At 40.4% G+C, this 24,401-nt stretch overlaps 1 protein-coding gene across 1 annotated transcript in view; it reads left to right on the plus strand.

The window, feature by feature from the left end:
• Positions 1-24,401, plus strand: part of BRAP (BRCA1 associated protein) — a 51,527-nt gene that overhangs the window by 13,999 nt on the left and 13,127 nt on the right. Inside the window, exons 2-9 of the mRNA XM_075834813.1 lie at positions 932-1,093; positions 6,549-6,714; positions 9,044-9,233; positions 10,917-11,030; positions 11,579-11,727; positions 13,979-14,054; positions 14,431-14,569; positions 15,640-15,749. Coding sequence (XP_075690928.1) covers positions 932-1,093; positions 6,549-6,714; positions 9,044-9,233; positions 10,917-11,030; positions 11,579-11,727; positions 13,979-14,054; positions 14,431-14,569; positions 15,640-15,749 — 1,106 coding nt within the window. The remainder of the gene's footprint in view (positions 1-931; positions 1,094-6,548; positions 6,715-9,043; positions 9,234-10,916; positions 11,031-11,578; positions 11,728-13,978; positions 14,055-14,430; positions 14,570-15,639; positions 15,750-24,401) is intronic.

The raw sequence follows: 24,401 nt of genomic DNA on the forward strand, positions 1-24,401 counted from the left end.
CTCCATTCATTTAGGCAGCGCATAGGGATCCTGCTAGATCAGTATGTGCTGTCTTATACTGACACATTAACGTTACTGAAGTGTTTAGACAGTGAATAGACATTCCTTCCAGCCAGGACGGGATGTCTATTCACAATCCCGGCACTTCGTTAATGTTTCTGTGGTACTTACAGCAGAGCAAGCGAAATCTCGCTGTAACTTGTCATTTACAGCGTGATCTTGCGAGATTACGCTTGCTCTGCTGCAAGTACCACAGAAACGTTAGCGAAGTGTTGGGATTGTGAATAGACATCGCGTCATGGCTGGAAGGAATGTCTATTCACTGTCTAAACACTTCAGTAACGTTAATGATTCATTATAAGACCGGACAGAGCGAACAACCCAGTGTCACTATGCGCTGACTAAATGAAGGGAGGGAAGTGCATGACGCTGATTGGTCAGTGTCATACACTCCTCTGTACAACGCCCACTTGGTCTAAAGTAAAAACACGCCCACTTGGGCATTAAGAAATTAATTAGCATAAAGCTAAAATCGCTCATAACGTGGAAAAAATAGATCTTTTTCTAAATAAAAACACTGCTGTTATCTACATTACAGCGCCGATCTCCGTATGTAGGAGATAGGGCGCTTATAATCTGGTGACAGAGCCTCTTTAAGAAAAGACATTCGTTGTTTGCTTTATCAATAAGCGATGCTATGTTGGACGTTTTGCGATGGGTAGCCTTATGGCTTGACTACCATTTTGTAGGAGCACAGTACTGTCTTCACTGAGTAGCAAGATGTGATTTATGATTATTCATTTACTTTGACCTGCGTAGTACCTTTTATGGTTGGCATATTCACAGGATGGTTTGTTCTTTGCTGTATGCTTTATTGTTTTTTGTCCTTCCTGTAAACCACAACACATTTAATATTTATGTTCCTGCCTAGCCACCGAGATGTCTGATGAGGAAATTAGAGAGAAGACGTTGCATACTGCAGCAGCCTGTTTGGAAGGGAAGACGCCGGTGGAAAAGACGACAATTCTGCATCAGCACATTGGGAGAAGAGAAATGACAGACATGATAATAGAAACCATAGGTCCAAACCCAGGTGAACATTATCATGCAGACTCCATTAGCGTAATGTGTTTTCAACAGTTTGTCTTGACACCGATGCAGTGTTCATAAATATAGGCAACTTTGCCGTGTCAATAATTTATTAGATCTGAGTGGTCATGACCATTTTATTGCAAAATTCAAAAGGAAAATGTCTAATGAAATGACCTCAAATCTCCTAAGCTTCCATCGTTTCTTCCACAAATGATGTTTTAAAAGAAAACGGGAGGTTGTTCAATAAGTTTATTACAGTGTAACCCCTCCAAAAGACCACCGGTTTGATACCACCCCTTTATCCAGACAAGATTTCCTTTAACAGACTTTCAGTTCCATCATATACTATGCATACTAGCCATCGTCTTTGAGAGGACCACACCTCTAGAAAACCTCAGGTTGCATTGTGCTCGTAAGGGTATGTTCACACACAAACTCAAAAACATCTGAAAATACAGAGCTGGTTTCAAGGGAAAACAGCTCCTGATTTTTAGAAGTTTTTTAATCAGTCGTGTTTTTCGCTGAGTTTTTTACGGCCGTTTTTTAAGCTGTTTTTCTATAGAATCAATGAGAAACCGCTCCAAAAAACGTCCCAATAAGTCACATGCACTTATTTTTTGCGGGCATTCTTTTTACGTGACGTTTTTGGAAAACGAGGCATAAAAAAACGTCCCGTCGGAACAGAACGCCGTATTTCCCATTGAAATCAATGGGCAGATATTTGTAGGTGTTCTGATTTTTGAGCCGTTTTTCGGGATGTTTACGCCCTGAAAAACGGCTGAAAACACTGCGTGTGAACATTCTCTTAATGTGGAAAAAGGCAAGGATACATTGCACAACCCAAATTATCCCTGAAATCCACTGGTATCCATCACAAAATAAGTGGTATCTCATAGCCACTTATCCCCTGTCCTTAAAGAGACTCTGTCACCAGTTTATAACTGCCCTATCTTCTCCTTAATCTAATAGGCGCTTTAATGTAGATAAGTAATGTGCTGTTTTTTATTTAAAAAATGTTTATTCTTGACAAAGTTATGAGCATTTTAACCCCTTCGCGCACCTTGACGTGCAGTTACGTCCACAGATATGGCATCGCCATACCCGGGAGAACCCGGTTAATAATTTGAGGTATTTGTGGCACAAACTGGGCACAACATATAGTGCACTAAAATGGCACATCCGTTCAAAATGGTAATTTTCACTCTGCACTATCCGCCGCGCATTAAACCCTTCATGCACCACGACCTAATATCATATTGTGGTGTGGGGGTTGATGTATGGAGCAGGCTCACGCGCTGAGCCCCCGACATATACTGCAGGTATCGGCTGTGTATTACAGCTGGCACCCGGGACTAACGGACAAAAACAGCGATCGCGCTGTTACAGGAGCCTGTAAAAATGACAATATACTGCAATACATTAGTATTGCAGTGTATTGTACCTGTGATCTACTGATTGCTGGTTCAAGTCCCCTAAGGGGACTAATAAAATGTGTAAAAACAAAAGGAAATAGTTATTATTAGTGGAAAAAAATTTCATAAATATATTCAAAGTCCAAAAAAATACCTTTTCACATTTTTTTTCTCCAAAGTGATGTAAAATATAAAAAAAATACACAAAATTGGTATCGCTGCGTCCGTAAAAGTCCAAGCTATTACAATATACCATTATTTAACTCGCATGGTGAACGCAGTTTACAAAAAAGAATTTAAAACGTCAAAATCGCTGTTTTTTGGTCACCTTGGCTCTACCAAAATTTTTTATAAAAAGTGCTCAAAAAGTTGTATGTACCAAAAAATGGTACCAATAAAAACTACAGCTCGTCCCGCAAAAAATAAGCCCTTATACCGCTCTATTGACGGAAAAATAGAAAAGTTATGGCTCTCGGAAAAGCGAAAAAGAAAAAGCAAAACATGGATCAGTCCGGAAAGGGTTAATTACTTTCTAATGAAAAAACATGTATGACCACATGTGGGTTATTGCCATACTCTGGAGAAATTGCTTTACAAAAGTTGGGGTGCTTTTTCCTCCTTTATCCTTTGTGAAATTAAAAAAATTCAACCTTTTAGTGGAAATAATGTTTGATCCTAATAAATTCTGCAAAAGACTTGTGGGTTCGAAATGCTCACTGTACCCCTAGACAGATTCCATAAGTGGTGTAGTTTGCCAAATGGGGTTACTTTTGGGGGGCTTCCACTGTTTTGGTCCTTCGGGAGCTTTGCAAATTCGACATGGCACCCCGAAAACCATTTCAGCTAAATTTGAGCTCCAAAAGCCAAATAGCGCTCCTTCCCTTCTAAGCCCTGCTGTGGGTCCAAACAGCAGTTTATTACCACATATGGTGTGTTTGTGTAATCAGGAGAAATTGTTTTACAACTGTTGGGGTGCTTTTTCTCCTTTATTCCTTGTAAAAATTAGAAATGTCTAAATTTTTTCAGAAAAAAAGTAGATTTTTACCTTTACAGACTAATTCCAATGAATTCATCAAAACAACTGTGGGGTAAAAATGCTAACTTTTCCCCTAGAAAAATTCCTTGAGGGGTGTAGTTAACAAAATGTGGTCACTTTTGGGGGGTTTTTACTGTTTTCTTCCCTCCAGTGCATTGCAAACGTGACACGGCACTGAAAACTATTCCAGCAAAATCAGAAATCCAAAATCCAAATGGTGCTCCTTCTCTTCTGAGCCCTGCTGTGGGTCCAAACATCAGTTTATTACCACATATGGGGTATTGCTATAATCGGAAGAAATTGCTTTACATATGTTGGGGTGTTTTTTCTACTTTATTCCTTGTAAAAATAAAAAATGTCTCCATTTTTTGACAAAAAAAAGTAGATTTTCATCTTCACATACTAATTCAAATAAATTTAGCAAAAAAAAAACAGTGGGTTCAAAATGCTAACTATACCACTAGATAAATTCCTTGAGTGGTGTAGTTTCCAAAATGGGGTAACGTTTGGGGGGGGGGGGTCTTTACTGTTTTGGCACCTATTCAAACCTGAAATGGTGCATAAAATCTATTCTAAAAAAAGGAGGCCCCAAAATCCTCTAGGTGCTCCTTTGCTTCCCACATGTAACACACTAGGTCTACATGTGGGATATTTCTAAAAACTACAGAATCTGGGCAATAAATATTGAGTTGCATTTCTCCGGTAAAACCATCTGCGGTACAGATTTTTTTTTTTATTACAAATGAATTTTGACAAAAAAAAATGAAATTTTGTAAATTTCACCTCTACTTTGCTTTAATTCCTGCGAAACGCCTAAAGGGTTAAAACACTTTCTGATCGCTGTTTTGAATACTTTGAGGGGTACAGTTTTCAAAATGGGGTGATTTTATGGGGGCTTTCTAATGTATAAGGCCCTGAAAAAATAGTCTTTTTACATTTTCTTGAAAATATGAGAAATTGCTGCTAAAGTTCTAAGCCTTGTAACGTCCTAGAAAAATAAGTGTTCAAAAAACGATGCCAATCTAAAGTAGACATATGGGAAATGTAAACTAGTAAGTATTTTGTGTGGTATTCCTATCTGTTTTACAAGTAGATACATTTAAATTTCGAAAAATGCTAATTTTTGCTAATTTTCTCTAAATCTTGTTTTTTACAAATAAATATTGAATTTATCGACCAAATTTTTTCACTAACATAAAGTACAATATGTCACGAGAAAACAGTCTCAGAATCACTTGGATATGTAAAAGCAGGCCAAAACAGGCTCAGTCCTGAAGGGGTTAAGTGTTATGCAAATTTATTCTTAATGACCAACCGTTTTTTTACTTTTGACCAAGTGGGCGTTGTAATTAGAAGTGTATCACGCTGACCAATCTGCATCATACACTTCTCTTCATTCATGTTCAGCTGTACTCACAGCGTGATCTCTCCAGGAGGCGATCTCTTTTCATTCTCCCAACACTCCGGTAAAGTTACTGTGGGAGTGATAGCACAGCGTGATCTCGCGTGATCACGCTGTGCTGGGAGTACAGCTGAACATGAATGAAGAGAAGTGTATGATGCTGATTAGTTAGCGTCATACACTTCTCTTTACAACGCCCACTTGGTGAAAAGTAAAAAAAAACGCCCAGTTGGTCATTCAGAACAAATTTGCATAACACTTAAAATTCTCAAACTTTGTCAAAAATAAACGTTTTTTTTGTTTTTTTTTTAAAACAAACAGACACATTACTTATCTACATTAAAGCGCCTATTCGATTAGGTAGAATATAGGGCAGTTATAAACTGGTGACAGAGTCTCTTTAAAGAGACCGTTTAGTTGTAAATTAAATGGACACTAACTTTTCAAACGACTTATGCTGATCTAATAGCATACCTGGTATAGATCAACTTTGTAATTTACTTACTGTTAAAATTTAGTTGTTTTAGCCATGCACATTTTGTGTGACGTTACTGCCACTAGGTGTCTCCCTTCCTGTAATCTGCTGTCCACTCCCCTGTTGTCAAGAAAAATCCATTCCTAGTTACAGAGTAGAGGAGTACAGGAGTACAGACTACAGCAAGTAGGGGGGGTGTATCTTCACAGCCTGCCAATAGAAGTATATGGAGAGGGTAGGTGGAGCAGAATGAGACACACCTATGCTGCTGCCCATAGAAGTCTATGGAGAGGGGAGGGAAAGCAGGAACAGAGACACAGATGTTGCTGCCTATAGAAGTCTGAGAGGGGAGGGGGAGCAGGATCAAAGTGACAGACACAGACAGATGTGCTGCAGCTTCCTGGTCAATGTTACGTTCTCAGGCCAGTGCAGGATTTTCAGCTACACTGCTCATTACTGCTGTATAATGTTTTCCATGCTGCTGTAGAATAAATATATATATGTGTATGTATGTATCATGGATAGAGATAGAAGAGCAGGATTACTCTTCTGTGTGTACAGTGTATAGAAGACATGATAGCAGTTAGACTCCATCCACTAGCTCAGAGACCACTGAGAGTTAAAGGGCCTGCAGACGGAAAAAATGCTAGAAAAAAATAATACATTAATACTAGTCATGCAGTATAATGAACGGAAAGTGTTATTCTTCATGTACTCACGTATGACGGCTTATTCTGAGAAGGTACGCTTTAGAAATTAAATGGAAGCTGACCCTGAGATCACAAATATCTGACACCTTACAGATTCTGGTGCTTTTTTTTTTTTTTGCTTCTTTATAGCCCCCACTGCTCTTGAGATATTGGTGCCATTAGTTTTGGTGTCTGATATGGAAATTGAAGAATTGTTTTATGGGGTGTTTTGAACCTGATAATTGTACATACTATTTTTGAACTGTCTATCATATATAGAACTTCATCATGACCATCAATGCAGCTCTCTCACACATTGTACATTTCAATGGTAGTTTACATGTGTAAATCCCATCGTCTAGCCATAGCTGCTCAACTTACTTCTACTTTAATGCAAATAGCTAAAAAAAAAATATATTTTTTATTTTATTTTATTTTTTAGATGCCCAGATTGCCTCTAGCACAGAAAAAACAGATGATCCTCCTGAAACTCCTAATCAGACTTCTCCAGATTCTCCTTCAAAACAGCTACCTGAGCAGATAACTTTCTTCAGTGGGAATCCTTCTGTGGAAATAGTTCATGGCATTATGCATTTATACAAGACCAAGTAAGCACACCAAAGGCACTATTAAAACATATCTCCACTGATGTAGAAATGTGAAGAAATTTTAATGTGACGACAGGAGATGCAGCTAAAGGATCGGGTGGTCCTTTTGCCAAGACAATATATATGGCGAGAATTTCAGGAGAAGCTTCTGGCGTCTTATTTTTTCCTTGAAGACAGGCAGCTAATCTCTTATTGTCACATTCAAACTTCTCGCGAGAGATGCAAACACAGTCCCTGGGGGTACACTTTGACTTTAAAAAAAATCTTGTCCCACAGAAAACAAAGCTTAAAGGGGTTATCCGGGGACCACAAATTGCATTGCAATAATATATTTATGTGAAACTAAGTAACTTACTAATATGCTTTTAATTAAAAATTCTGTGCTAAATGGTGCAGTTCAAACCTCATGAATTATTCAGGAAGTGCTGGAGCTTTTCTAATAATGACGACGCTCCGACACGGCACCACGTGACTGAGCTCTTGCTTCATGTGCAGTTTGTGAACAAGACCGCAAGGGGCTGTCACATTGCCTATTGCTTGGGTGCCCGAGCATAGCATCAGCTAGCGCTTTGCTCGGGACTCCAGCACTGCTCCCGACGTCCATATTTGGTCAAGTCAGGGGTTTCCTATCGCTGGAGTTCCCAAGCAAAGCCTCAGCTGATGCTCTGCCTGGGGACTCCACAACTTCTTCTCCACTGTCACTGTGTCCATATAAGGACAGTGACCATGACGTAGGCAGAAGTTGTGGAGTTCCCAGGCAGAACAGCAAGCCCTAAAGTCTGCAGATATTTTTACACAATATTCCATGGTACTGTAGTTTTCTTTGGATTTGGAAATTCAAAGCACTTCCGCCTCTTATTAATGCCCCCTAATTGGTTAAAGAAACAATTCTATATATATATTTTTCTTGTGTGTTGTGTAGCTTTCAAAATGTATACCTATGCTACATGGTGACTTAAAGGGGTTGTCCAGTTTAGAAAACTCATTGTACTATACCGTTTTAGGAAATCTGAGTTAATAGAAGAAGGTCCACTATTAAAGATTCTCATCTCTTGGCTTAAAATGGAGAGCGGTCACAAAAAGGGTCTCTCACTCTGAATGACCTGTCCTTTTCTATTTTACGTAGACAACCCATTGATATGAATGGGCACTGTGTATTGCACTTTCTAATGAAATTTCTAAAACGCCGTAAGTTGCTGTGTTTTTAAACAGGCAGCTGTAAATCCGTTACCTCTGCGCTTCATTTCAGGGCCCCCTGCTCCCCCGGGAAGGGCTTAGTTTACAGTAGGCTGAGCATTTATCTCCTCCGAAACTTTCAAGATGGTGGCCGTCATTTGATTTGGCCACGTGACCGCCTTCCTGGCTGCCTGCTTTTCTGTGCCACCACCAATTGCTTTTAGCACATTCACAGATGCAAAAGATTCTAATGGGTTTTCATCCATGTACAGATGCGGCATCTAAATTTAAGGGGGGGGAGATACATGTTAAACTAAAATAGTGTCTTTATTCTCTGCGCTATAGCAGCGTCATACGTTACACAATGTACACATATATGGCATTGCTATGTGCGGGAGAACTAGAGGATGCCGTTCTGGGGTAAATATTATTGATTAAACAAAATGTATTTTTTTTTTTTACCCTTATGTCAATTTTTCCCACAATAAATGGCCTACAAAATGAATTTATATCAGCTCCAATTTTAAGTAATAAGAAAGCCATATGTGTCTCGCAAAGAACGGAAAAAGTTGGGGGTAACCTAAGAAATAAAAAATTTAAATCACCTTTGTATTAAAGCAAGGTAAACCTTTTTCTCTGGACACCAAGGCCTAAAACACCCCTGGTCCTGAAAGGGTCAGTTATCCTTGTATCCCCAGCCCAACGCTGCACCTCATTGCTTTGCCACTGACCATTTTCACTTATTGCTATATATGCTGCTTTCAGAAATTGTTTGAAGCCTAGAGATTGGCAACATGCCCAAAAATGCCCATGTAATCTACTGACGTCATATTAAACCATAAGAACAGGAGAGCTGCCGGCAATAAACCAGCTGCCTTGATCTTTCTGTGAATCATTTCTTCTTCTTCTTCACCCGCTCACAGGACAGAGAACCTACTGGTACACCTTTACTAAACGGCCAGTGTAATCGTATTATTTTGGTATGGCCATATAACATTCTGTACTGTTTATTTACCACTGGTCCATTGTGTGTGTGCGTGTACGTGTGTGTGCGCGTGTGCGTGTGCGTGTGTGTGCGTGTGTGTGTGTGTGTGTGTGTTGCTATACATTTCATGTTCCGCAGCTTTAAGCAATATGATGTCGTTTTTTTTAGTAAGATGACTTCGTTGAAAGAAGACGTCCGACGTAGTGCAATGATTTGCATTCTTACAGTTCCTGCTACAATGACTAGCCATGATCTGATGAAGTTTGTGGCCCCATTTAATGAAGTTATTGAGCATATGAAAATAATCCGAGACTCCACGCCAAACCAGTACATGGCTCTCATAAAATTCAGCTCCCAGGTACTTATTAGTCTTCATCTTAAAAATGGTATATGTGTAATATCTTAGTGTATGTTCACATACACAATACATGTACATAACACATGCACTTACACGACATTCGCTGCCCCATCGCTCGGGCAGCCAGCTTAAACCCGCGCCATGCATATATAATGGCGTGTGATGTACACATTGAAATTTGGTGTAATTGTTTAATCTGCACTTGCGCACCAGGAAACTAGCGCAGGTCAATGGGAGGTGCTGATGGTTTCGATCGCATCACATGCCCCTCCATCAGCGGCCGTTTTTAGGATGGGGGCGGCGATACTGTCCGGGGAGAAAATTTGGTTAACAAGGGGGCATGGCTTCACAATGCGATTTTAATCCAGGCAGAACTTCTAAGGAGCATATATTAGTAAGTTGCTATATTCCCCTTACTCTTTTGTACAGATAATATATAAAGCGGCCAACCCCTTCAATGGGCTAAAATGAAACTGCTGTCATTCAAAGGCCCTGTTCACACTGAGTGTTTTTCGGCTCTGATATTGAAGCTGAAACGGCGCTTAAAAATTGTCGAATTCGCCCCCCCCCCCCCATTGATTTTAATAGCTGGCAGAGGTGTTTTATTTTTTCCCGGATGGCTTTTAGCCGCTCATGGGAAAAAAAGTGGCATGTCCTTTCTTGCCGCGGTTCCGCCTCTGACCTATGGAGAGCAGTGGGAGGCAGAAAAAAACGTGCCGCTCGTTTCCGAGCACTTTTAGCGAAGTTTTTTGCTTGTGGTCCTTGCAGTCGCTTTAATGGCAAAAAGCGCAGGCCGATCAAAATCCCTTATGGAATTCTGAGGCAGATTTTTTCTACGTGCAAAAAACTGTGTGAACAGGGCCAAATGGTTCCGTCACAGAAAAAAATCTAGTTCTCTATGAAATCCCTGCCGATGCTATCTGCGAAATACAGGCACGTTTTAGGAGAGCCTGTGTTCTCTGACGGATATATGTAGAGGTTCGATGTTGCACTGTGCTCATGGGCTGTACTTTTAATCTTTCATGTGGTTTGTTCAGTTCCTTTTTTCCCTGTCACACTGTAACCTTTATGGTTATCTTGTCCAGAAGTAAATTTCAAATGAAATTCCTCGCAAAAGTCCTGTACAACTACACTTCACAGGACCTCCTTTTCCTTGAGGCCTACACATCTCCCACAGCCCACCTAATATTCCAAACAGAAATGTAAATACTTTCTCTACTATTGCTTTATAATACAGTCCCCTCCTCCAATTCTGCTGCCCTCACAGCCAGATTGTACATGTCAAATTTTAATGTACATTTTTCTTTGTGCACATGGTGAAAACAAATTGTCCGTCCATTGTTTCTTTCTCCCTTTTTTTTTTTAACTAAAACTATTGTATTACATTTACAGCCAAATTCAACATACATTTGCACTAGAATCTGCATATGTTGTGGGCAACAAAAAATGCTCATTCCATGTGACTATTTGTGCCAGGTGCGGAGAAAAAAAAATCCATGACAAAACTGACTGATCTAGTGTAGCATTGTGTATGAAAAGGGTGATAGTCCTGTGCTGAACGGTCATAGGAGCTTCAGGACACATGCATTTATTGTTGTTTAAAGCCCAGGGCATGCTGCCTATTCAAATCATTGGAGGACATGGGACTAGTTTCATAGAAATACATTTCTTGTTCTTATTCAGGCGGACGCAGACAGCTTTTACATGTCGAATAACGGACGTCAGTTCAACTCTATTGAAGAGGATGTATGTCAGCTTGTCTATGTGGAAAGGGCGGAGGTGTTTAAATCTGAAGATGTGAGTATATTATATTTATAGCATGCATGTGTTTGGCATTAACGCACCATTGCCGGCTGCTAGACGTGTTCCTGAATTAAATGTAACATTTATTGTACATATATGAACGGAAGTGACCACTTCATACCCTTTCTTATGCAAATCAATAGACTGGGCAAAGGGAATTGTCATCTAACTGCAATGAGAGGCGTAGCCCACAAAAAATTCACTCGAAATGTAATCTGCTCTGGGAACGGGCAGCGAGCGGCCCAGTTCTGAGCTGCACCCCCACAAATTAGACTTTTGTGACATATGTGGGAAAGCGAAAATTAAGCTATAGTTTAATTTCTACCGCTAAATTGAGAAATAAGATTTCCAAAGGCACGTTCTATGACAGAATTCAAGGTAGACACTAGAAAATAAGTAACAAATCTTTTTATGATGTGTTTTAATTTTCATGCCTTGAAATATAACTTGCATTTTTACATGAATGCTGTTATACTGTTCTCTTGGCAGCCTTGACTGTCGGTATTTTTTTTTATATAATTTTTTTGCAATGACCTTTTTAGGGTGCCAGCTTGCCAGTGATGGATCTCACAGAGCTCCCTAAATGCACGGTGTGCTTGGAGAGGATGGATGAATCTGTTAATGGCATTCTAACCACTCTTTGTAATCACAGCTTCCATAGCCAGTGTCTGCAGCGCTGGGAGGACACCACGTAAGTCCTTTTTTTTGGGTAATAGTTAAAAAAAAAAAAGAAAAAAAAAAGTTTATTTTAATTGAAATACTTATATCAGTATGTGCGGCTGTTCATATCAATGATACTTTTTTTTTTTTTTTTTTTATAAATATAGCATTATGGCATCTTGAATATCTGCTTCGTTTTTATATCTATATTTTTTTTCAACAATAGATTTTTATTGAAATTTCACCAAATTTCTGAACAGCATGACATCCAAAAAATATACATCTGTTCAAATGACAAATACAAAGTATAAAACTACATGCCAGAACGCAAAAAGTGTAAGGAGAGAAAGGGAAATGAGAATTAAGCTGTCATAGGTATTTGATCTCGACAGTCAACAAAACGATGTATCCGTGGGTTCCAAATATTAGAGAAGAAAACGTATCTATTACTCCAGAGGTAAAAGAGACGTTCATAAACACAATGGTTAGATACTCTCCCTATCAACTCATTACAAGATGGAGACGTGGAGGATTTCCAAGCTTTGGCAATCAGAAGTTTAGGGGTAAGAAACACATGGCTCACCAGACATCTAAAGTTAGTGGGAAGATCTTCTATTCCCAAAGATAGCAGAGCCAAAGCTGGATCCTTAGTGATCGCAATACCCAAAGTGATAGTTGAAACACATCATCCCACAATGTCAATATAAGAGGGCATTTCCAAAAAATATGGTAAAGGGAACCCGCTTAGCCACAACCTCGCCAGCACAAGGCTGACGAGTGGGGATAAATTCTAGCTAGCTTGGAAGGTCTATAGTACCATCTCATCAGCATTTTATGGTTTACTTCCAAAAGATTCATACATAAAGAGGACTTCATAGTCCACTTAATTGCCGCAGTCCATTGCTCAATGGTAAATATCCTGTCTAGGTCCTGCTCCCAACTCAGAAAATGGACCCGCTTAGCAATCTCCACGTCTCCCTTAAGGCAGTCATATATACGCTTAGTAAAGTTTAAGTCCCCTTTGCTAGGATTAGAGAGATGAGTACATATAAATTGCGGCAAAGAAACCGTAGTAACAGGAAAATCATCTAAGTAAGATGTGACCTGCACATACCTAAACAATTCACTGTGAGGGATATGACGTGTAGCCACTAAATCTGAGAATGAGCTAATACTATCTCCATTGAATAACTCTGGGACATAATTGATACCACAACCCACCCAGGTCTGCACCTTCAAACTTGGGATTAGCAATTCAAGAACAGCCAAAGGTATGGGAACAGCATCCCCCCCTAGCGGTAGAAGCTGGTTGAAAGAAGAGAAAGCCAAGCTTGTAGAGTATTCCTTAGGCCTCATGCACACGACCGTAGTGTTTTTCTGGTCCGCAAATTCCAGGACCGTGTTCCGTGAAATGTCCTCCGCAGTTCATCCGTATGTAATCCGCAGTTCATCCGTATGTAATCCGCAAAATGCGGATGAAAAAAAAAAGCCTAGGTAAAACAGGATGATGACAGAACTCATTCCCGCTCGTCGCCTAGCAACACTTCCGCAAATCCGCAAACTGCGGTTGACACACGGAGGTGTACCCGCATTTTCCACGGGCCCATTGACTTCTATGGGCATGTCCGCATCGAATTTGCGGGCCGTAATAAGACATGTCCTGAGTTTCTGCGGCACGGATTTGCGGACATGCGGAGACCCGTGAAAACACGGATAGTGTGTATGGGCCCATAGAAATGAATGGGTCCGCAATTCTCCCGTGGATTTGCGGGGGAATTGCGGACGCAAAAACACGTTCGTGTGCATGGGGCCTTACCGTTGGCGCTATGGGAATGGAAAGGGATGGTTTAACCGCATAAGTCAAAAGGACATTACAAAGGGATTTACTGCCAGTAAGATTTTGCTCTATGGAAGTCCAATTAGAAAGTGGGCTTGGTGAAATCCATGCACATAATTTTTTAACTATCAATGCTTTATGGTAAGACAGAATGTTGGGCATTCCCAGGCCCCTCGTTTTTATATTTATGTCCGTTGTCAATTTTACCGTCCTCCTCCGCGTAAATGCTTTTGGGCCCAATCTATCAAAACTGTCTAATAGAAAATCTAGCCTTGTTGCACATAGCGACCAATCACAGTGCAGTTTTCATTTTTTCAGAGCAGTTTAAGAAATTAAAGCTGGGCTCTGGTTGGTTTTACAGTTTTGGTAAATGAGTTCTGTAGTGTTTTAGACTCCAGGTTTTAACGACTTGCGTGTTTAGAGTAATGGATCTTCTTTGTTATAGATGTCCAGTGTGTAGATACTGCCAAACTCCAGAACCAGTGGAAGAAAACAAATGCTTTGAGTGTGGCGTCCAGGAAGTAAGTCTGTGCTGTGAGTCCCGGCACTGGAAACATATGGACTCCCTTTTTTTTTTTTTTTTTTTCTGCAGGTCTTACGTGGAACGCTTTGAACAAATTCTTCTTGTGTTAGAAGTAATGTTTGCATAATGGAGCGAAAGTGCTAATTCAATCCATAATCCCCCATAATCCCTTGTGCTTTTGTTCATGCATATATATCCGCTTACACTGCAGAATTAATATATCCTATTATATCAATCTTCTTCTTTCAGGTTATAGGGGTTTATAAGAAAACGAATATAACCATTAGATTTTTTGTTATAAAACCTTAAACTCACTTTTATAAATCAAATATAGGGTAATTGTGTAGTTTATTGAAATCCTTTTATTCTTGCAGAACCTCTGGATCTGTTTAATTTGTGGCCACATTGGATGTGGTAGATATGTTAGTAGACATGCATATAAACATTTTGAGGAGACCCAACATACTTACGCAATGCAGCTGACCAATCACAGAGTCTGGGATTATGCTGGAGGTAAAAGCACTATAATATGTCTTTCTTTAGACTGTTTTCTGAGTTAGAAGGGTGGACTTGTGGTTTTTGGTAAAGGACAAAAACAATAGAAAAAAATAAAAATACATTCACTAGAAACTGTATTGAGCTCTTTCGCTTCCAAGTACGTATGCAAAATATGTCATCACTTCAAACACTTGCCGTGGCCAGATTATAGAGCTTAGATCTTGGTATTCTATTAAAACCCTGAATCTTCGCTTTCAAATAATACTAGGATATTACAGGTGCGTTCTGCACGGGGCAGCGTGTAAAGTTTTGATTTCTGGCTTTGTGTCTCTGGAGGAGAGGGGTGGGAGGAGTGACAAGTGACAGCTCATAGAAAGATCAATAATTGGTACTGTCATCTCTCCGCCTGTACGGTCCCTAGTGACCCTGGGCGGGGGACACAGGAACTTTTCTTCATGTTATCACCCTTCTTACCACTGAGAGAGGATATGTCGCAGCTTTTTTCCTACTAAAGGATTAAGAGATGAGTAGTTTCCCATTTAATCAGGCCCTTTGTCAACTCTGTCTTGGATGTGTGTTTTTACGAAACGTTCTGCTTAGATGCAAAACTGTATGAAGGTGCCTGTGATAGCAATGTGCTAGGTGTCTACTTTTAGAAAATACAGGGGTATAATGTACCCAAAGGGTTAAAATGGCCAGGTAATAATAATGTCAATGTAAATTCCTACATGTGTGTAGACCCTACAATAACAGCTGGTCACCCGCAAGTCAGGCTATGTTCACACTTGCGTTGTGGTATCCATTTATAATGGAAACTGACACATTGCTGGTACTGTCGTACAGTGGATACTAAGGACAGCCAACAAACCTATTGAACGCTGTGGTGGTCGTCGTTTTGATGGGAAAAATAGCAATGCGTGCAGTGCTGTTCGCCCTATAAAATCTGGCGGTACTACCGACTGAGCCTCTGACAGCAGTGTGAACATAGCCTTGGTAGTGTTGTTTGTAAAGTTAGTGGTTTTTCAGTTATTGGAAATTCAACTTTTATTTTATATTACATTTTTCTTTTATGTACCAAATTACAGATAATTATGTTCATCGATTAGTTGCGAGCAAAACCGATGGAAAAATTGTTCAGTATGAATGCGAAGGAGACACATGTCAGGAAGAAAAGATAGATTCTCTACAGTTAGAGGTGGGTATTGTAATGTTTGTGTTTTTAATTATGCCAAGCCATAAATCTGTAATGATCTCTCAATATATACTGAAAACATTACGGTCACAATTTTGTTACTTGATCAAATTAGATTTGATCTGCATTTAGTTTAGATTGTGTGTCAGAGGCACGCAGGAACCGCTGTTAGTCCAGCTGACTAACGGATTCGGCTTACAGCGGCGTTATGCAGCTTCTATGTTTAGTGGATACATAGAAGCTGCAGTGCTAAAACGAAATAACATTTTGAATACATGTGTATTACAAAAATGTTTCGTATACTAAAACACATACATTACATTAAAAAAAAGCATGACATCTTTTCATAGCCTTTAAAGAGGCTCTGTCACCACGTTATAAGTGCCCTATCTCCTACATAAGGAGATCAGCGCTATAATGTAGGTGACAGCAGTGCTTTTTATTTAAAAAAAAAACGTTCTGTTTTCACCACTTTATTAGCGATTTTAGATTTATGCTAATGAGTGTCTTAATGACCAAGTGGGTGTGTTTTTACTTTCGACCAAGTGGGCGTTGTACAGAGGAGTGTATGACGCTGACCAATTAGGCAGCGCATAGGGATCCTTTTAGATCGCTATGTGCTGTCTTATACTAACACATTAACGATACTGAAGTGTTTAGACAGTGAATAGACATTCCACGGGATGTCTATTCACAATCCCTGCACTTCGTTACTGTTTCTGTGGTAGTTACAGCAGAGGAAGCGTAATCTCGTTGTAACCTGTCATCTACAGCGTAATCTCGCGAGATTACACTTCCTCTGCTGTAACTACCACAGAAACAGTAACGAAGTGCAGGGATTGTGAATAGACATCCCGTGGAATGTCTATTCACTGTCTAAACACTTCAGTTTTGTTAATGTGTTAGTATAAGGCAGCACATAGCGATCTTTAAAGGATCCCTATGCGCTGCCTAAATCAATGGAGAGGAGTGCATGACGCTGATTGGTCAGCGTCATACACTCCTCTGTGCAACGCCCACTTAGTCGAAAGTAAAAACAGGCCCACTTGGGCATGAAGACACTCATTAGCATAAATCTAAAATCGCTAATAAAGTGGTGAAAACAGTTCGGTTTTTTTAAATCAAAAGCACTGCTGTCACCTACATTATAGCGCCCATCTGCTTATGTAGGAGACAGGACACTTATAATGTGGTGACAGAGCCTCTTTAAGCAAATAGCATTAGGAAAGAATAAGCGCATATACACTATATGCAGCAATATGTGTAAATTAAGTTACAATTGCTTTTCTTAGACAACAAACGCTGACAATAGCACTAATAAACTATACACAGTCAAATTAAAAAAATCGAATTTGCTAAATAAAAAAACATAACTACATAAACATGTGATGAACACAATGAAACAATATAGGGGTAAAAGTGTCAATAATATCGAAGATTAATATATATATTTTCTTAACCGGTTAAGAAATGACGAGCAAATATCACAATTTTGCTATGCGCTTCTTTAGATGACTATAACTCTGCAGGTGAATAAAGTTCATCTTTTTAAAGGACAGATAGGGCTTTGTTTTAGTGGCATTTGTCAGTATATATTATTTATTAATTTTTTTCTCTAAAGCGGGCAAAATTGGAAAAAAATGCAAGAATTTAGCAGTTACGTCAGTTTATGCTAGCATTTTTCACACACAGTATAGACCACAGACAAAATTCCTCTCCTTTCACATTCTTCCACTTCTCCCGTGCATGGGGATACCAAATATGTGTGCCTTATTCACTGTGCGGGCATGTGCCAGGGCTTGGCATAAAAGGAGGCTTTTCGGTCCAGGAATTTAGCATTTGATTTTATAGCCGCATACTGTTTTCTGGGGGGCCTAATGGTGCTGAAACATTAGAAACACCCCATAAATGACTTCATTCACACAAGTAGACCCCACAAGGTTTCCTTCAAGGGGTTTATCATATTTTTAGACAGTCCAGTTTTCTTCTGAAAGTTTCTTGAATAAGATGGATCAAAATAAAATTAGCAATTTTTTAGCAAATGCGTCAGTTTATACCAGCATTTTTCCCACACAGTATAGACCACGGCCAAAATTTATTTCCTTTCTCATTCTACCACTTCTGTGCATGGGGATACCAAATATGTGTGCCTTATTATCACATAGAGATGTAGGAGGGCGGACGATAGAAGAAGCTTATTTTAATAATAAATTGCAGGTTTATGCAAATGGAGCTCTCCAGCAGATGAACTATAGAAAATATTCAAACATGAAATCCACCCCCCACCCATTCCCTCCCTCACCCTTGGAGTAAAATCAGGGGAAAAATGTAATGTAGGGCAAATATATTTTCAACTAATTAACTAAAATCTAATAATTCAGAACAGTGTGGTATTTTTTAAAACATGGGTCAATGCACAGGCCTGGTTGTGAGGGACATAATGGACAGAAATATCGAGAATCTTTGCGGTGCCCGTCTTTTCTGCAGACGCGGCACTTTTTCTGGGGGTTGCTTCTGGTTGGTGTTGGGGGAATCCGACTGATGAAGTGTCTTTCAGTCAGTCGCGTGACATCCTCAGACTAGGGGCATTCTCGGGTGTCCTGAACATCAAATATGAGGCCTTCAATAATTTTCTCCTGGAAATCCAGGTATGTGTCTCTGCCTCCTGTTTTTTTTTTTTTGTTTTTTTTTTTATAGAGCACAAATGAATTGTGGATTGCCAACTGTAACAGATAAATGGCCACTTTTTTGGACCAGGTTTTTGTTTTGCGTTTTACTAAATAGGGCTGTAAAACCTGGTCGCTTAAAGAGGCTCTGTCACCAGATTTTGCAACCCCTATCTGCTATTGCAGCAGATAGGCGCTGCAATGTAGATTACAGTAACGTTTTTATTTTTAAAAAACGAGCATTTTTGGCCAAGTTATGACCATTTTTGTATTTATGCAAATGAGGCTTGCAAAAGTCCAAGTGGGCGTGTATTATGTGCGTACATCGGGGCGTTTTTACTACTTTTACTAGCTGGGCGTTCTGACGAGAAGTATCATCCACTTCTCTTCAGAACGCCCAGCTTCTGGCATTTCAGACACAGCCGTGTTCTCCAGAGATCACGCTGTGACGTCACTCACTTCCTGCCCCAGGTCCTGCATCGTGTCGGCTACATCGGCACCAGAGGCTACAGTTGATTCTGCAGCAGCATCAGCGTTTGCAGGTAAGTAGCTACATCGACTTACCTGCAAACGCTGATGCTGCTGCAGAATCAACTGTAGCCTCTGGTGCCGATGTGTCCTCGCTCGTCTGACACGATGCAGGACCTGTGAGTGACGGCACAGCGTGATCTCTCGAGAACACGCTGTCTGCACTGCCAGAAGCTGGGCGTTCTGAAGAGAAGTGGATGATACTTCTCGTCAGAACGCCCAGCTAGTAAAAGTATTAAACACGCCCCGATGTACGCACATAATACACGCCCACTTGGACTTTTGCAAGCCTCATTTGCATAAATACAAAAATGGTCATAACTTGGCCAAAAATGCTCGTTTTTTAAAAATAAAAACGTTACTGTAATCTACATTGCAGCGCCGATCTGCTGCAATAGCAGATAGGGGTTGCAAAATCTGGTGACAGAGCCTCTTTAAATCCACCAGCCCCCCATGTACTTGTTATATTTGGACACGCTCACTGGTTTGTGCTTGTCCGATGTTGCCCCCCTTTCCCTTACTGCCACTGTTCCTGCGGTATGAATCGTGCTTAGCACATACACGTCTTTGCGATCCCTATACTTGACCGCCAGCAATTCCTCAGATGCATAAGCACAGGAGTCCCCCTTTACCATGCGCTTCCTCGCTAATTGCTGCGGAAAACCAATTCGGTTTTTGCGCATGATACCACATGTCCCAGTCCTTGCAGCATGCAAATGCCTAAACGGGCACACTGGAAAAATTTTTATCGCAGTACAGGTGGTACCCCTTGTGAAGCAGAGGCTGCATTATCTCCCACACGATCTTACTGCTGGTGGAAAGATCAGGGGGGCATCCAGGAACATTTATTGTGCGGTCCCGCCCTTCATAAATTCTGAAGGCGGTGGTATATCCTGACCCGCTTTCACACCATTTTTAAAGCCTTGCCATTTTAGAAGGTAGATCTTGGCGAAAGCTAAGTCTGCCATGGAAGTTGAGGGATTCGTCCACACTTACATTCTGCTCAGGGGTGTAGAGTTGCAGAAATAAATTGAGGGAATTTACCAGTGGTCTTATTTTGAACAACCGATCACTGTTTGCATCGGTACTTGGGGGGGCCTGTGCGTTGACATTGAAGTGGAGGAACCTCATTATTGTCTCCTAACGAGACCTGGGCATTACTGAAGAATACACTGGGGTGGCTCGGGCGGGTCTTGTTGACCATTAAGACGTAATGGAGGGCTTTTTTACAATACCCATATTTAGGGTGAGCCCCAATTTTTTTTTTTTAATTCCTGCAAATTGGTGGGCGTCCAATCTCTGGCATGGGTGGATGAAGGTTTCTGCCTTTATACACTGAGCGGCATATCAATTTGTTTAGTGGACAATCATATTTAGGATGTCGTCCGTAATAAATAAATGGAAGTAATCCATTTGGACAATTTGTATTGTCCACCGTTCTGCCAGGAGTGGCAGTAAATCCGTGGATTCTAGGCCCAAGAGATGGAGCAGGTGCCCATACAAGGCCCTGAACTGGAGGGACCAGGCTGTCCCATGCTACAGCGCTACTAGGCCTTGCGCTTTCATGTTCCGCTGTTTCTACTGGGATAACTTCCCCTGAAGAGGAAGCTGAAGTGACGCCATCATCGTCACTGCCTACAACCGTTTTCATCTCTGACGCCATCTCTGATGCGATCTCACTCAGACCACAGCATGGCGTATGCCTCCTCCGCACTAAAAAACTTCCTCGCCATAATGTCACTAACACTAACTAAACAAACAATTTTTTTTATTTTTTTTATAAACATACACAAACTAACGTGTGTGTGTGTGTGTGTATGTATATATATATATATATATATATTATATAATTTACACACACTACTGCTAACAAAAAAAATAAACCGCTATATATATATATATATATATATATATATATATATATATATATATATTCCCTACCTGCCTATTCTAATAAAATAAAAGATAGAAAGGTAGATAGAAAAAAAGATAGATCGATTCATTGTATAGATGGATAGAAATACAGAGAATGTTTTACAGTGTAACATTTTTTTTTTTTCACAGTATTCTTCTGGCAGCAATTCTCTCGAGTCTCTTCTTCTCCTCACACTGAAACAATGTGTGAGGAGAAGAAAAGAGGCAGGAGATTTGCTGCCAGAAATGTCAAAATAAAAACAAATGTGATCGCTGTGATTTCACAGCGATCACATGTACAGGGACCATCGGATTGGTCCCTGATACTCTGCCCAGTGCCCAGAGCTGTTGGTAACAGCGTGGGCACAGGGCTGTGTGCACGCGATTGCGTGCACACTGTATTTTACATAGAAATGCTTGTGATCGCTGTGATTGGTTGTTACAGCGATCACATGTTCAGGCACCAAAAGATTGGCCCCTGACACTGCCCAGTGCCCAGGGCTGTTAGCAACAGCCAGGGCACAGAGCTGTGTGCACGCGATCGCGCGTGCACACTCTCTGAAGTGCCGCTGTAATTAGTCTATACGGCGGACATCAGAGACCCTGACCAGTGGCTGTAAAAACACAGCCAGCGTTCGGGATCCTGTTAAAGGTTACTATATGTACTAGACAACTGTACTATACAACCGTACTATATTGTCACCATAGGTGTCCCAGTTAGCCTCAAATGTAATGTGATCCAAGTCTAATATTATCAACAGCCCTCTTGGATAGCATTTGTCAGGTGAAAGCAGCACAGTTAGTCAAAAGCATTTGTAATATTTGTGTTATTCAGTCACAGGAAGTTAGCTTCTTGTAGAAATTAATTTACATGCCGTTTTAAATTCTCACTCTCTCTCTCTCTATATATATATATATATATATATATATATATATATATATATAATCTTTTCCATAAAGAAAATTCAGGTACTAAATATTACATGAGTAAAAATAAACCCCATAACACAACACTTAACACATGAGAAGTGTTGCAAGTACAAATGCTAAGAATTTTTACAGAAATATAAAAAATGAAAGAAAAGATCTAGCATTTGGGTTTTATCTATTTAGGCCTCAATCACATCTGTGTTTAGCTTTCCGTTGTTTTGCCCCACCAGAGGAGCAGAACGGAAATACCTGAGGAGCCGGATCCGTTGCATGATGGACAGAACCCATTGACTTCAATCGTTTCCATCGGGGTGTCTATGGTCTTACCGGAAACAATAGCGCAGCGTGTCTCTCTGGTATTCTTGGCCGGATCTGTGACAGAGGCCTTTAACGGAGCCTCCAGCGTAGATGTGACCAAGGCCTTATAGTGTTTGTGATATATACACTTTTACATAATAGTGCAGTTTGGAAACAGTCTATGGGTCAGTTCACACGTTGTGTAAATACTGCGGATTTTCATCAAAAACAGTAGCGGCAAAGTGGATATAAGAGAACAAATCATCTACACGCAGCGTAAATACTGAGTGGAAAAAAACGTTCCGAAATTGACCTGTGGTGCGGAGATCTATTCTGCAGAATGTCAATTGTATTTGCGTAAACGCTGCTTATGTGTTGGGTGTTTTTCCCACTGGAAAATAGCAATTGTGTTTTTGGTGGCGGGTTCGCAGCGATTCCGCCACAAAAAGCTCAACTCGGGAAAATAAAAAGCCCTACCCTGAAGTCTGTGTTCCTCCCTCAAGCGCGGCCTTCTGGGATGACGTTTCATCCCATGTGACCGCTGCAGCCAATCACAGGTTTCCTCGGATGAAACGTCATCTGAGGAGGCTGGCCGGCTAAGTTATGCAGTTTTCCACAGCGGACCTTCCAGGCGAAAAACTGCACCACAGTTTGGTGCGATTTTTCGGCCGGAATTCCCTGCGGCACACGGTGGTTACGCTGCATTCTTTTATGCAGCATATCCGTCCCGTCTAAACTCTTCCTAATAAGCAATGGAAAAGTGATTTGATCACTAGTGGACAACGTAGTTTGGTTTCTATATTAATGTTTTAAAGACCTGGTAACTCAGAGTAATAAATTAGATAAGACCTTTCCGGAGAACCGAAAGGTCCTCTTAAACACACTAAGGGGAGGAGGTATTTGTCTATGCCTGCTGTAATTCCGCTGAAGTACCTTGGATCATCATTTCATCTCTCTTCTATCGCTGATTTGTCCTTTTAAACAAATATTTGTGTTCCAGAAGTAAACTGCATACACTCTTTGGTTGCGTCAATACAAAGCAGCTTCAGATACTTCCTTATTTAACTTTTTCCTTTTTTTTTTATCGAAGAAATCTAGGGACGACTCAGGACATGATGTACGCTGTTAATATTTTAAAGGAAACCTGTTCGTGACTTTATGCTGCCCTCTGAGGACAGTATAAAGTAGTGATAGACATCCTGATTTCAGCGGTCTGTCACTCATGTCTGACCGTTTAGTGATTGAGGATAACTTCAATTTTGAATGTCGCAGCACGATGCGAGTGCCGGGAGGAAGGAATCGGCGTATTCTTGAGCTGCCACTCCACACGCCAATGATTGACAGATTTCTCCCTATGCACAGTTCCTCTCTGCTGGTTTCTGTAAATGCACTTTTTTTTTCTCCATGCTTTCTGAGGGGTAGGCTTTTTCTGGTGTGATGTAACAGCTGTAATGTGTGCTCTGAGCCAATCGTATGTCTCGTTCCAGATACTTCCTCCTCCCTCATGTTTTCACATAACACCAGAATGCGCTGCAGCTGCACTCCCCTTTCTCCCCTGTGTTCTGTTTTCTTTTTCTAAGGAAGTTTCTAAACATTTACAGAGAGACTTGCAGGGTGAGAAAGGCAAGTAATAGTTAGGTGATGTTTACATTGGTGTCAGATTCTCCGCAAACTTGATGGGTACCACGTTAAACCTGAAGGACCGCATTGTATGTCATGGAGTCTACCAGATCCCGGTGGTATCTATCATGTGATGGATCCAGCAGATCGTTGTGGTTTCTATTCTGAACGGAAGCTACAATGAAACTGTGAACATAGCCTTACAGTTAGTAAAAAAAATAAAAAAATGTATTGTAATTTTTAATTCCATTGTGCCCACTTTTTTTTTTTTGCTAAAGTAACAACATAAGCCGCAGTTCCAGTTGTCACTCGCTGAATAGAAAAAATGTCAATATCTTTGTAAGGAAGGCTATATTCACACAGCGGTTAAAAACGGCTGTGTGATGGACAATTATTTTAACGGCTGTCACAAGTTCTATGGGTTGTGTTGACATGGCCGTCTTTTATTTAACTGCCCATTAATACTGGCTGTCAAAAAATGGAACATGTTCTGTTTTTGGCTGTTTTTACAGCCCGACGGCCCATATGGATCAGTTTTTAACTACAGTTTTTGATAAATCAATCCATGTGATGGCTGATAATAACTATTTCTACTTAGATTTTCTTTTATTAGCATTTATACATTGTACATCAATTTCATTGTATACTCAAAAAGTGCCAAGACATACCAACGTGAAAAATGCCTCTTTTGGCGTCTGCA

This window comes from Rhinoderma darwinii, chromosome 1, assembly GCF_050947455.1.
Source record: "Rhinoderma darwinii isolate aRhiDar2 chromosome 1, aRhiDar2.hap1, whole genome shotgun sequence".
Lineage (NCBI taxonomy): Eukaryota > Metazoa > Chordata > Amphibia > Anura > Rhinodermatidae > Rhinoderma > Rhinoderma darwinii.